General features: G+C 33.3%; 1 protein-coding gene across 1 annotated transcript in view; it reads left to right on the plus strand.

Annotated features, from left to right (window-relative positions):
- Positions 1-13,733, plus strand: part of sspop — an 85,470-nt gene that overhangs the window by 52,789 nt on the left and 18,948 nt on the right. Inside the window, 20 exon segments of the mRNA XM_042752233.1 lie at positions 169-339; positions 421-618; positions 1,698-1,794; positions 2,025-2,116; positions 2,363-2,479; positions 3,826-3,998; positions 5,023-5,168; positions 5,260-5,480; positions 5,597-5,632; positions 6,466-6,630; positions 6,918-7,018; positions 7,021-7,129; positions 8,046-8,213; positions 9,576-9,710; positions 10,735-10,907; positions 10,910-10,962; positions 11,040-11,192; positions 11,309-11,355; positions 12,295-12,465; positions 13,122-13,292. Coding sequence (XP_042608167.1) covers positions 169-339; positions 421-618; positions 1,698-1,794; positions 2,025-2,116; positions 2,363-2,479; positions 3,826-3,998; positions 5,023-5,168; positions 5,260-5,480; positions 5,597-5,632; positions 6,466-6,630; positions 6,918-7,018; positions 7,021-7,129; positions 8,046-8,213; positions 9,576-9,710; positions 10,735-10,907; positions 10,910-10,962; positions 11,040-11,192; positions 11,309-11,355; positions 12,295-12,465; positions 13,122-13,292 — 2,697 coding nt within the window.

Below are 13,733 nucleotides of genomic sequence, written 5' to 3' on the forward strand. Positions count from 1 at the left end.
TTTACAGCCTTCTTAGTTTAGTTTCTAAAAATGATCTAAAAGTTCATGACTTGCCATCAATACTAATGCAGTGAAACATCCCTGATCTGTGTGTGTGTGTGTGTGTCTGTGTGTGTGTGTGTGTGTGTGTGTGTGTGTGTGTGTCTGTGTGTGTGTGTGTGTGTGTAGTCCACGGCTCATGGGGCTCCTGGAGCTCGTGGTCAGACTGTGACGCGTGTGCAGGTGTGTCTGTCAGACAGAGGGAGTGTAACAGTCCTCCAGCACGCTTCGGCGGTCTGTCCTGCCTCGGAGAGAGTCGACAGAGCCGCGGCTGTCATGATAACATCACCGTCTGCTCAGGTCAGCTGATCCTACAGTCATATGAAGATCAGAAACTATTCCAGACTCCTGTTGTGATCGTGTTTCTGTCCTCATCTGCAGACTGTGAGGGAGGACAGGAGCAGTGGCCGTGTGGGAAGCCCTGTCCGCGCTCCTGCTCCGATCTGCACGGAGACACCGAGTGTGTGGATTCACCGGGATGCAGCTGGACCTGCGGGTGTCCAGGAGACATGCTGCTGCAGGACGGCCTGTGTGTGGACAGAGAGCAGTGCCGCTGTAAATATCACAACATCAGCGCAGGTACAGTATGAACATGTACAGAAGAGATGAGAACACAAATATTCTTTCAGTCTGTGTTATTTCAGTAGTTACTTTACTATAATTGTTTATTATTTATTTATTTTTTAATATATATTTTAAGTTTTAGTCATTTGGTGGTTTGTTTTAGTTTTTTATATTCTATTTTATTTCTGTTTAATTTATTTCATTTAATTTTTTTTATATATTTTAGTTTCATTTTTCATTAGTTTTTGTTAAAGTTTGGTTAAAGTCATTTTAGTTGTTTGTTTTAGTTGTTGTTTTTATTATTTAATTTTTTTAGTTTTAGATTTATTATTTTTAATTATTTTTTTTCTTTTATAATTTATTTCAATCTTAGTTTTAGTCATTTTAGTACTTTAACTTAAACAGCATCAAACAAAACTGATAAAGTTTGCCTTTGCAAATAGGTCGAATATAAATAGTTTTTGTATTTTACTTCTGTTAACATTTAATTTATTTCATTTAAGATTTTATTACTTTTTAAATTAATTTTTAATTGTAAATTTTATATTTTGGTTTTATTTAGTTAAAGTTTTTATTTAAATGTATTAAATTTGTAATTTTTGTAAATTATATTTTTATTTAACTTTTAGTTTTAGTAATTTTAGTTCTTTAACCTAAACTAAACAAAAATTAGAAATATTTTATTTCTGCTAATGTTTAATTTATTTTTAGAATTTGAGAAGTTTTTCATTAATTTAAATTAAAGTTTTAGTAATTTTTTGTGACATTGTTAAATATGACAACTTAGTTTTTACAGATTTTATTTAAGTTTCATTAATCTTAGTACTGCAACTTACAACGAAACAAAAATGATAAATTTGGCCTTCACAACTAACTGAAATAAAATAAGTTTTATTTTTTTATAATCTGTTTTATTTCTGGTTTTCTATTATTTTTATTTTTATTTTTATGTTGTTATTTTTTTATTATTTTTAATGATAACTCTGATTTAAATTACTTTAAAACTACTCCAAAACAAACCCTTAAATAAATATAGAACTATATAGAAGTTATACACACTGAAATGACATGCAAAACACTTTCTGTCTCCGCAGGAATAGATACAGGCAATGTTTCCTGGTCAAGGCCGGATGCATCAGACTGGCAGCATGTGGCTCCAGGAGAAACCATCAGCACTGACTGTCAGAACTGGTACAGAGGGCTTTTTCTTCTTTTTGCACGATTTGTTTACTGTCAAAGTGAGCTTATTAAACAGTGAGGAAGTCTTTGTCCCACACCTTATATATCTGTATACTGTCTACAGAGGCATAAATATTTAAAAATATAAAAAGGTAAGGAAAGGCAGCTTACTAGACACTGAAACAAAGCTATAATTGTTTCTTTATCTCTGTGTCTATATGTTTTTCGATCCTTTTTTCCAGCACCTGTGAAGCAGGTGTCCTTCAGTGTGACTCGGTTCCTGGTTGCCATGTCGACGGCAGCTGGGGCCAATGGGCTAACATCCCAAAATTCAGTCTCACAGCCCCGACCCTCAGATAAGACCCCACACATTATTGTGATAGCCCCGCCCCACAGATCAGCCACAGAGACCGAGTCCAGCCAACAGCAGGAAACCAACAACACAAACACCCACACATGCAAATCAGAGTCACCGTGACCGAGGCCAGCTTTCACGTACTCTATATAGAGTGCAGAATCTCTGTACTTTCTGTCTGTATGATGGCTCCTGTAGACTCTGGTCCGTGGTTCGACTGGTCAGCGTGGTCAGCCTGCACCGTCAGCTGTGGAGGAGGGTCTCAGAGCCGTAGCCGATCCTGCCGGACCACACCCTTCTCGCACAAGACACCACAGAAAAACACCTAAAACACAAATATTTCTTCTTACTACAAAAAACACACCAGCAATCAAGAATAATAATAATAGTTTTAGGAAGCTATTTTCAGCTTGTCCAGGTCATACTTCCCACCAAAATAAATGATATTTTGCCTAAAAAAAACAAAGCTTAATTTTGGACGCTTAAAGTGGTCAGTGTGATTGGGCCTTAATGCAAAACACAAATAAATAATAAAACAAAAACAGAGCCATTTTTTACAGCCATCAAGATGGTTAATTTGAATTGGGCTTAATGCAAAAATAAACAAATAAATAAAAAAAGAATGCTAAATAAAAAAAAAATATATATAAATACATAATGCAAAAAAAAAAAACCTGCCTGTTTTTAGGACCATTAAGAACACAAACAAATAAATAATATATAAAAAACAGCACTTAAACACTTAATTAGTGTGATTAGGACTTGATGCAACACAAACAAAAACAAATAAATAAATGAAAATTTGTAATTTGAAATAAATAAATAATACCAAATAAATCAATATCGCAAAATAATTAAATAATTCAAAATTAAGGAGACAAAGCATATTTTATGACCATTAAGATGGTTAGAGTGACTGGGGCTTGATTCAAAAATAAATAATTAAAAACAAACAAATAATGCTAAATAAATAAACAAATCAATCAATCAGTCAATCAGTAAATGACTAATGAATGAATTATCTCATGTAAAGTCCCTTCAAAAACCAGCCAGATGGAGAAATGACATGATATTTGAGTCAGATTTGCTCTAATGTCTTCCTGCCTCTGCACACAGCAGCTTTTTAGTGTTACAGACACGGACAAGGATTTCAAAGCAGCTTAAATCCTTCATGAAATTGGTTTGTTTTCTTCTCAGAAAGCATTTTAAAATCATGTTTGTTGTGAAACACGATGTGAGGGCTTCAACAACATTTTAATACCTCAGATTCATCCTGTGATTATAAACTGAAGCGGTGATCCTGTGACAGCAGGAAGTGCTCTCAAACAGGTAGTTTTGTGGATCTCGGTGACTGTAAGCCCCATCTAATATTCAGTAAGCATGAAGGTCTCGGAGCTCCAGTCAAGGTTAACAGATAAGACACTGTCCTCATTTAAAAGTGAAATGTCCCAGCATCCCCTGTGATCTTCTCTCCAAATCCCCTGCAAATTCACATCAGCCATTTTTAGAGATCTGTTACCAGAAAAGTGCCTGTCCTTGAGCCGTATTCTGTATGCATTTGCATATTTCAATATTTTAGCTAGTGTTTGAATTGTATAATGACTTTCAGGGGCTCATTCTCATCATTTTAAACCAAACTCTGACTGCTTTTTTTGTATATTTGTGATATATATTCATGTGTGTGTGTCGTTCAGAGGTGGGCTGTCCTCCAGGCCGTCTCTATCGGGAGTGTGAGCGCGGTGAAGGCTGTCCGTTCAGCTGTTCTCAGGTCAGCGGCCACGAGGGCTGTTATTCTGAGGGCTGTGAGGAGGGCTGCCACTGTCCGCTCAACACCTACCAGCACAACGGATCCTGCGTTTATGTGAGCTCACAATCATGTCATGCAGATTAATGTGCGTAGTACTGTGTTCGATCTTCAGTTGCATGCACAAAGGCGCCGGCGCACAAAATAAACTACGTGCATGTAATGTTGTGGTCAGTTAAGCCATTAAGTTACCAAAAGACAATTAAAGCTGCTTTAAAACTGTGCATGCATGTAATATGTTATATATGAATCACAGTTAAGAACATGCCTCTGAAATGGTTTTCAAAACTGTCCTAGAGCATCCTTCACCTAACACCCTCAAATCAACTCGTTAGTTCATTAGTAGAGACTCTCAGACCTGAAGTGGGTCAGAAAAGGTAAAGAGAGTTGAGAGAAACGTTCAGCAGCGGCAGCTCTTAAAGCTCTTATGAGCTCTTTGCTCTTATCAGCTGCTGTGATGACTGTCAATCAAAGAAAAAAGAGCAAATCAATAACTTTTATAGCTTTAAGGATTACTATATTTAATTTAGAATTTAGTGTTTGATAACTTCAATTTCAATTTCTGTTTGCCGAAGGGCACAGGTACTGTAAATATGACATTTATTAACATGAGTTCACTTAATAAGTTCTCTTAAATTAGAAGTTTTTTTTTTTTTAAATCTAATGAAATGTTAAAATTAATAGCTCTCAGTTATACTGTAATGTTGAAAGGCTGTAGTCAATGGTTAAATATTAGTGGGGAAAATAAACAATTTTATAGAGACATCAGTAGTATTGGTATCAGTGATACTGGCCTTCAGTCATAAAAAAAGATGCCAAACATATAATGTCTTTATGTTGTTTGTACATTAATTTGAAGATTTAATGTGAAATTATTGCAATATGAAAGTATGTTTAAAAACTTTAATGTACGGTGGGATTAATTGTGATTAATTTCAGAAGAAAAAGGTGATTAATTAGTGATTTTTTTTTAATCAATTGACAACACTGGTTTTTATTCTTGACCTAGTTTGCATTGCAGTGGTAATGAAATAGTTAAGTAAGTAAAATCGTTTTAAGAAGCTGTTGTGTGTGTTTGTAGGAGTGTCCATGTCTGGTGGACACTGACTTCCTGAACTCTTTACAAAGCGTGTCGGCGACCCCTGACCTGACCCCTGACCTCCAGAACATCACACTGGGGTCCGAGCTGCTGTCTGGAGAGGAGCTGATGCATGAATGCAGTTCCTGGTAACAGAAAAATTCATTGATATTTAATTTCTCATTCTCTTCTCATTTCAATATTCTATTTGTCAGTAATATATCTGTGTCTCTTCTGAAGCTCGTGTGAACATGGACTGTGGAACTGCTCTCTGGCTCCGTGTCCCCGTGATGGAGGTCTGTCTCCTTGGGGCCCCTGGGGCCCGTGTTCACTCAGCTGTGGGGGCCTCGGTCAGAAGACTCGCAGCAGAAGCTGTAACCAGCCCAGTCCTGCTCACGGGGGCCGAGACTGTGACGGGCCCCTGCTGGACACAACCTACTGCCAGACACCCGACTGCCCACGTACATGCCCGAAATACATTCTTGATAGAAACATTCATAATTTTTTTTTTTATTTATATTAGTTTTTAGACTGCTTATTTGTTATAGTAATTCAGAAGTTTTTACTGTCTTTACAGTGGTACCAGTTCCGACAGAGGAACCATCTTTACCAGGTATAGACTGACTAGGTGTAAATTAATTAATTAATTAATTCATTCATTCATTCATTCATTCATTCATTCATTCATTCAGTTAGTTAGTAGTTTGTTTGTCTATTTATTTGTTTATTTAATTACATTATTATTATTATTATTATTATTATCACCAATAATAATATTATTTATTATCTTTATTAAAAATATTAATAATTATAATAATAAAATATTAAATCATAAAATATTAATTATAATATTTATAATCATATATTTAAATAAAAAAATAAAAATAAAATAATTGTTCTTAACATAATTATTAATAATAACAATATTAATGATAATATTTTTATTCATTTGTTTACATGCAATAATAAAGATTTTAGGATTCATTAATAATAATAATTTAACAGAAATAATAATAATAGCAATAAAGATATTATTTATTTATGTATTTATTTGTTTGCTTTTTTATTATTAACATAATAATGAAATATTTATTTACTTATAAAATTTTTATAACATTGACAATATTAATTATAATATTTATTTTATTACACATTAATAATGAGTAATTATATATTATATATATTATATATATAGATATATATATATATAGATAAATCTAATAATAAATTGTTATTCATAAAAATAAAGGATCTATTTGTTGGTGTTGTTATTTATTTTATGTATTTTTATTATAATATTGTAAACATTCTTCTATTCCATTATTATTATTATGTTTGTTGTTGTTTTTATTTATTTATTAATTATTATTATTATTATATTATAAATATGTTATTTATTAATTGATTTATTTAAAAGTCTTGTAATATAGTCTCTTCTCTCATCAGACGAGGATGCTGGTTTCTCTCAGTGGACGGCATGGACTTCGTGCTCCAGAACCTGCAGTGATCCAGCTTCTCCTGCTCTGAAGCTCCGTACGAGGAAGTGTGTTCTTGAACGCTGCTCTGGAGAAACCCGACAGGAGCAAGTCTGTAACCTGCCCCAGTGTCCTGGTACAGATCAACTCAATCTACACACCCCTCTGATGATATTAACCTGCATATCTGTGCCTTCTCATTATATTCTATTTACTTTACAGTAAATACAGGCAGTTTAATAAAAAACAAAATTCTAAAGTAATGCTTACATAAAATGGAAACATTAAATCAAGTGCATTGCATTGTGGGATGCATACAAAAGACTCTCGTACTATACATACATACATGCTTGCTTGTTGTGTGGAGTTAATCGTGTCTCTAGTGTAGTTTTGTGTGTAATATGAAGGTGTTTTGTGTCTCAGATGGTGGTGTGTGTCAGGGTCCTGAATGCGCTCACAGGAACTGCTCCTGGATGAAGTGGGGCGAGTGGAGCTCCTGCTCTCGCTCCTGCGCCGCCGTAAATGGCACCAGCGCTTCCACAACATCCTCGCCCCCAACGTCAAAAACACCTGGTGTCAGGACATCCTGGGTGGCAACGTGGAAAACCGCTTCTGTAATATTCGGGCCTGCCGCGGTGAGTTAAAAAAAACTAGAGAGAGAATAAACACTTGTTTGTACATTTAGATTTTATTTTCTGAATCTTGATTTTACAACACCTGAATACATTTATGAGTCAGAGCTGTAAAAAAAAAATAATAAATTTTTTTTTTTCTAGATTAAATTCTGTATTCGGATATTTGTATGTTGTTTTAAGGATGATTAGATAATTTACAGAAGAATCAAGACAATGGCAATCATTAAGAATTAAATATTATTAAATAAATATTAATTATTATTATTATTATTATTTATAATAATAATTATATTTTTACTAAGCATATTTGTAAATATCAAATCTTATTCAATAATTTTTTTACAGTGTATAGTTAGTTTACATTGTAAAAATGTTTGCATAAATGTAATATTATTAAATAAATATATATAATATTATATAACGTTTACTATTGCTATTGTTATTATTATTAATTGTTATTTTATAATGCTGATTATTATTTTGTTATAAGTATATTTGTAAAAATCAAATCTTATTAAATAATTAAATAATTAATACTACTATTTTTGCAATGTATAGTAATTTTTAAGTTGCAAAATGTTTACACAAAAATTTAAAAGTATTAAAGAAATATGGAAATATTATTATTATTGTTGTTGTTGTTATTTATTAATTTCATTATTGTTGTATAATTATTACATTGTATAATTATATATTTTTGAATAATTATTTTTAAAGATCATATATATAATTTTTTTTCTTCTTAGTTTTACATCACAAAACATTTTCTTTATTATTATTGTTGTCTGAGTAAAAAAATGTAACAAACTTGAAACAAGAGGGACACTTATCTGAGAAGCATAAAAGCATAGGATATACAGGATATATAAACACAAGTGATTAGACAGTAATGTGTTGAGTGTTGTGTTGTGTTCAGTGGACGGAGGCTGGTCTCGCTGGAGCTCTTGGTCCCGCTGTGATAAATCCTGCGGCGGTGGACGCTCCATCAGGACACGCTCCTGTTCCAGCCCTCCACCCAAAAACGGAGGCCGCAAATGCACAGGAGAGAAGAACCATGTCAAACCCTGCAACACCAAACCCTGCGGTACGAGCTCACATCTTCACCAGCAGCAGTGTAATAACACAGAAGTGATTTAATCAGTATAGTATGATAGCATCACAATACATTCTGAAAGATTCACTAGGACATAATTTGAGTCAATACTGTCATGAAAGCAGGATATGATATTATTGGTTCATGTCTACAAGAGTTGTTGTCTCAGAGGTGGAGAAAGCTTTATGAAAACGATTTTTTAAAATAATATAAACTGATGAATCATGCACAATGAGACCAGGAACATGATTAAACATAAATAGAGTCAATGTTTAATTTAAAGAGATTTATCTGAAACACTTTGAGAGTTTTAACCCTGTAAAGCCAGATATATGAAATAATGGTCAGAAAAAAATAAAATAAAATAAATAAAAAAAATTATATATATATATATATTTTTTTTAACAATTTATTGAACCTAGACTAAATGTAAAAAAAAAAACAAGTTTGCATATGTTTTTATGTTGAGTATCATATTTGACCCATCAGGCTATTATGGCTCATATAGCCTTATATAGTGTAATTATGAAGGAAAAAAAGACCTCAGTTTTATTCAGAATCTCAAAATGAGCAAAAATATGCATTTTAATGCAGAGGATGATATTTATATGGCCAAAAAGTATGATGAAATTCTGATAGCTTGTGAAGTAATTCGGTGAGATCTTTATAGCAGTGTAGCGGATACTTACATATATATACATAGAATTATATAAATATCAGTCATCGCTCCACATCTCCAGTAATCTGTCTCAGTAAGATAAGATTGAACTGATCCAAACATATAATGCAGTGATTGAGAGATGAAGAAATAAAGGCTCCTCAGAAGATGTGAGATGTTTGTGGAGGCTTGTGAAGATCATTCCCTCCCACTGAGGAACAGTGAAAGTAAAGGCTTCTGGAAACAAAACGCTCCTCAAAAGATCCTGATGATCAGATTTGAGACTGGCTAAAAACATGATTGATGGAGAATCAAGTAAAGCTGAGCTGCCTTCAGTCCAGTAAGAGTTCATCTGGAGATTTTACTGGCAGTTATTCTGACCTTACTTGATCAAATCAAATTCAAGATCTGACACCAGAAGAGAGCAGCTGAATGCTGGGACGTTGTTACAATACACTTAAAGATATTTTTTAAAAACGACAGAAAGCATGGAGTAGATGATGTGTGGATCATGTTGATCATTTAGAAGCCTGTGTGTCAAATATGATTAGAGTAGGTTTTATAGTGTTCAGTTCAGTCAGAATGTATAAAGTTTTGGTGTGTGTGTTGTGTGTGTGTGGGTTGTGTGTGTGGGTGTGTGTGTGTGTAGGAGTTTGTGTCGTGTGTTAATGAGTGTCCTCATGTGTGTGTTTCAGATGATGAGGGCTGTCCGGCGGGGCAGGAGTTTGTGTCGTGTGTTAATGAGTGTCCTCAGCGCTGCTCAGACCTGCAGCAGGGCATCGAGTGTCAGAGAAACACTGAGTGTCAGCCGGGCTGCCGCTGTCCTCGAGGTGAGAGACTGAGACAGAGCTGCAATTTCTCTAGAAAGCAATTAAACCATATCTAACTGTTGCATATTATTTTAGCTGTATTTGTATACTGTAGTAATTATTCATATTTTGAATGAGCTTTTTTTTTATATTCTCATTTTTTATTTCAATTTTAGTCATTTTTGCTATTGTCCCTTTTATTAGGTTTTGTTTATTTTAAATAGTTTTAGTTTTAGTTATTTTAGTGCAACTTAGACTGATGTAGTTCAGTTAGTTTCAAAGGCAACCTTTCTAATTGTTGTTTACTTTTTTTTAAGCTTAAGTTTTGCATCTAATATTTGTTATATTTATTTCAGATTTATTTAAATTGCCAAAAATCATTTTTAATAGTTTTAGTTCTAGTAAACAACACTGGATCACAAAATAGAGTAATAATGACATATTATTTTTATTTTTTTATATATTCAGTTAGTCACAGGAAGAAACTTACATGCCCTGATTTTTCAAATGTACTTAAATTTGAGAATTTTTTTCTAAATATAGCAAATAATGCAACGCAAGTCGAATTTCTTCCAATGAATGAATGAATTATTTTTCAAGTGTTTTCTGAGCTGTTTCAGTATTATTGTCTCACTAATATATATATATATATATATATATATATATTTTTTTTTTTTTTTTTTTTTTTTTTTTTTTTTAAATAAGTGATATTAAATGGTCAAATATTGAAATTTCTTTACTTTTCATGAGCGTATCCTTACTGGTTGAAATATATTATTTTACATTTTTCCAAATGTACATATTAAAGGTTTCTGTATCAAAAAAAAATAAAAAATAGTTTTTTTTAATTTTTGTAACCCTAAATGCCCACCATTTGCAATTTTGCAACATTTTTCCAAATTATACCCAAATGCATATTTGGCTTCCTAAAGACTTGAAAATACATCATGAATATTAATATTTTGTGTTCTGAGGGTTAAAGGGATTCACCCAAAATCCCTGTGTGCATGTGTGTTTGTGTGTGTGTGTGTGTGTGTGTGTGTAGGTCAGTTGCAGCAGGATGGCGTGTGTGTCCAGACGTGGCAGTGTGACTGTTTGGACGCGTTGGGTCAGAGCTGGGGCTGCGCAGACGGGCGGCTCACCTGCACCAATCACACCTGCACAGGAGAACACAGCTGCACCTGGAGCTCCTGGTCCACCTGGGCCTCCTGCAGCTCCACCTGCGGCTGGGCCTCCTGCCCACCTGCGGCCCTGGACAGAGGACTCGATTCAGGTGGGATGCACACGCAGCATTCGTTATGGAGGCTCCATTAATGCAGGATTTTGTGAATATGTTATTCTGTTTTCCAGATCTCTGGTTCCTGAGGATGACGGTGCAAACTGCCAGTTCGAGGAAGTCCAGCACAAACCATGTGACCTCGGCGCGTGTCCCCCGCTGTGTGTCCATGATGAGCAGGAACTGTCTGTCGGAGACACCTGGTTAGAAGGGGAATGTAAACAATGGTGAGAGACACTGGGAACTATTTCTAAAAGACTACTTTAGGGGCTTCAGAGAGATAATGTTTATTCAATATTTTACAAAGTTCAGCAAAAACTCAATCTTTTCTGTGTGTTTTCAGCACCTGCATCCCTGAAGGAGACTATTGCCAAAATATAGACTGTCGAGGTGTGTATATCCTGCCTGTAATTTTATAAACATTTACAGTTCAAATACATTATAGCTTTTCTCATTTATTTATATTTGTATGCATCATTTTTTAATTTAGTTTAATTTATTATATTGAATATATGTGTGTGTGATAATCTGTATTTATTTTATAAAATTTATTTTAAAAATTTATAATAAAAATTATAAATTAATTAAAACATTAATATATCCATCCAGAATTATTCATGTATTATTAAAGTATTAACAAATACTTAAAAAATACTTTTGAATATGCTTTTTTTTTCTTATTGTCAGTCTTAATTAAAATTTTAGTTTGTGTTTTGGTAATTTTGTTAAGCACATTTATCAGTATTATTATTATTATTATTTTAGCTTTAATTTATTTTTATTTGGTTTTAGTTTTAGTATTTTTAGTGCTTAAACTCGTTTTATTTCATTTAGTTGCCAAGGCAACATTTTTCAAATTACGTTTAAATTGATTGTCTAATATTTGTTTTATTTTATTCCAGACTGATTTCAATTACTAAAAATTACTTTTAAAAGTTTTAGCTAACAATAACATAAATATAATATACATTTAATATAAATACTAATATAAATGAACATAAATCAAACCTAAAAATAAAAAAAAAAATAATAAAAATAAAAAAAAAAAAATAATAAATATATGAATATAAATAATATATTAAAATAAATATAATATAAAAGAACACAATATATATATAATAATAAATATAAATAAATATTATAATTAGTAAATAATAAATATAGTAGGAACCGAGAGATATATTAAAATAAATATAATATAAAAGAACACAAAAATGTTAAAAAGTCATGGAAATCAAATGGGCTTGTAGGAACCGAGAGTATTTATTTATTTCCACATAAACCACTCCAGATTTAGTTCACGTTATGAATGATTTTATGTTGTATTAGTGGACGGTGGATGGACCCCGTGGTCTGTGTGGTCAGACTGTCCCGTGACGTGTGGGAAGGGTAAACAGATCCGCACCCGCGCCTGTATCAACCCTCCACCACGAAACAACGGCACCGACTGCACTGGACCTGAGAGAGACACCCGGGACTGTCACGCTGCACCTTGTCTTGGTACTAGAACAGACCTCATCCCGTTTTTAATAGAAAACAATCAACATGATTGCATTTGTCTGTCTAATACGTGACCCTGGAGCACAAAAGCAGTCTTAAGTCTCTGGGGTATATTTGTAGCAATAGCCAAAAATACATTGTATGTGTCAAAATTATACATTTTTCTTTTATGCCAAAAATCATTAGGATATTAAGATCATGTTCCATGAAGATATTTTGTATATTTTTCCTACTGTAAATATATAAAAACGTATTTTTTTTGATTAGTAATATGCATTGCTAAGAACTTCATTTGAACAACTTTAAAGATGATTTTCACAATATTTAGATTTTTTTTGCTCCCTCAGATTCCAGATTTTCAAATAGTTGTATCTCAGACAAATATTGTCCTCCTAACAAACCATACATCAATGGAGAGATTATTTATTCAGCTTTCAGATGATATATAAATCTCAATTTCGAAAAATTGACCCTTATGACTGGTTTTGTGCTCCAGGGTCACATATGTCCTTTTATGTGATTAACTAGATCTGTTTGGATGCATTTTTAATTATTTGTGTTACTGTATGTTCATGTGTTATATAATAAAGAAAGTCACATGGTGTGTTGTGAATGCATGTCATTAATGTTCCTCGACTGACCTCTGTGTCCTGCAGATGACCTTTGCCCCTGGTCCCCGTGGTCGTCCTGTTCGCGCAGCTGCGGCGCAGGCCTGATCTCCAGACGCCGTCAGTGTGTGTGTGAGGAGACAGGAGAGCACGCTTGTCCTCCAGACGTCCAGAGGGACGCAGAGGAGACGCAACTGTGTTATAAGAGACCCTGTCCAGGTAAACGACAATAAAGCAGAAACCAGTTCATCAAAGAGCCAAGATTAAGAAGCAAGCTAGAGGAGAAATGGAAAAAAAATAGCATCTAAAATCTATGTAAATATCTAAAATATATGTATATATATTTTTTACTGGATATTTATGTTTTACCAATGAGATTTGACTTTTAAGGCAAGATGCTACATGCAAAACTATTGTTTTTCATGCACTGGTCAATTTTGAGATTTTATTTTAGATTTTAGTCTTCTTTCAGACTAGTGAAAAAAAATGTTCCAAAAAACACATTTAAGTGTTTATTTTATTACATTGTATCTATTTGCATCAGTAGATTCCAATGACAATACATATTATAATCCGTAAGATTAAGAAACTTCCATACAACAATCTTTACAGTTTTATTCATATCTATAATTGAAGGTTTTTACAGAGGGGTTCCTTCAT

Source organism: Cyprinus carpio, chromosome B24, assembly GCF_018340385.1.
Source record: "Cyprinus carpio isolate SPL01 chromosome B24, ASM1834038v1, whole genome shotgun sequence".
NCBI classification, from domain to species: Eukaryota; Metazoa; Chordata; class Actinopteri; order Cypriniformes; family Cyprinidae; genus Cyprinus; species Cyprinus carpio.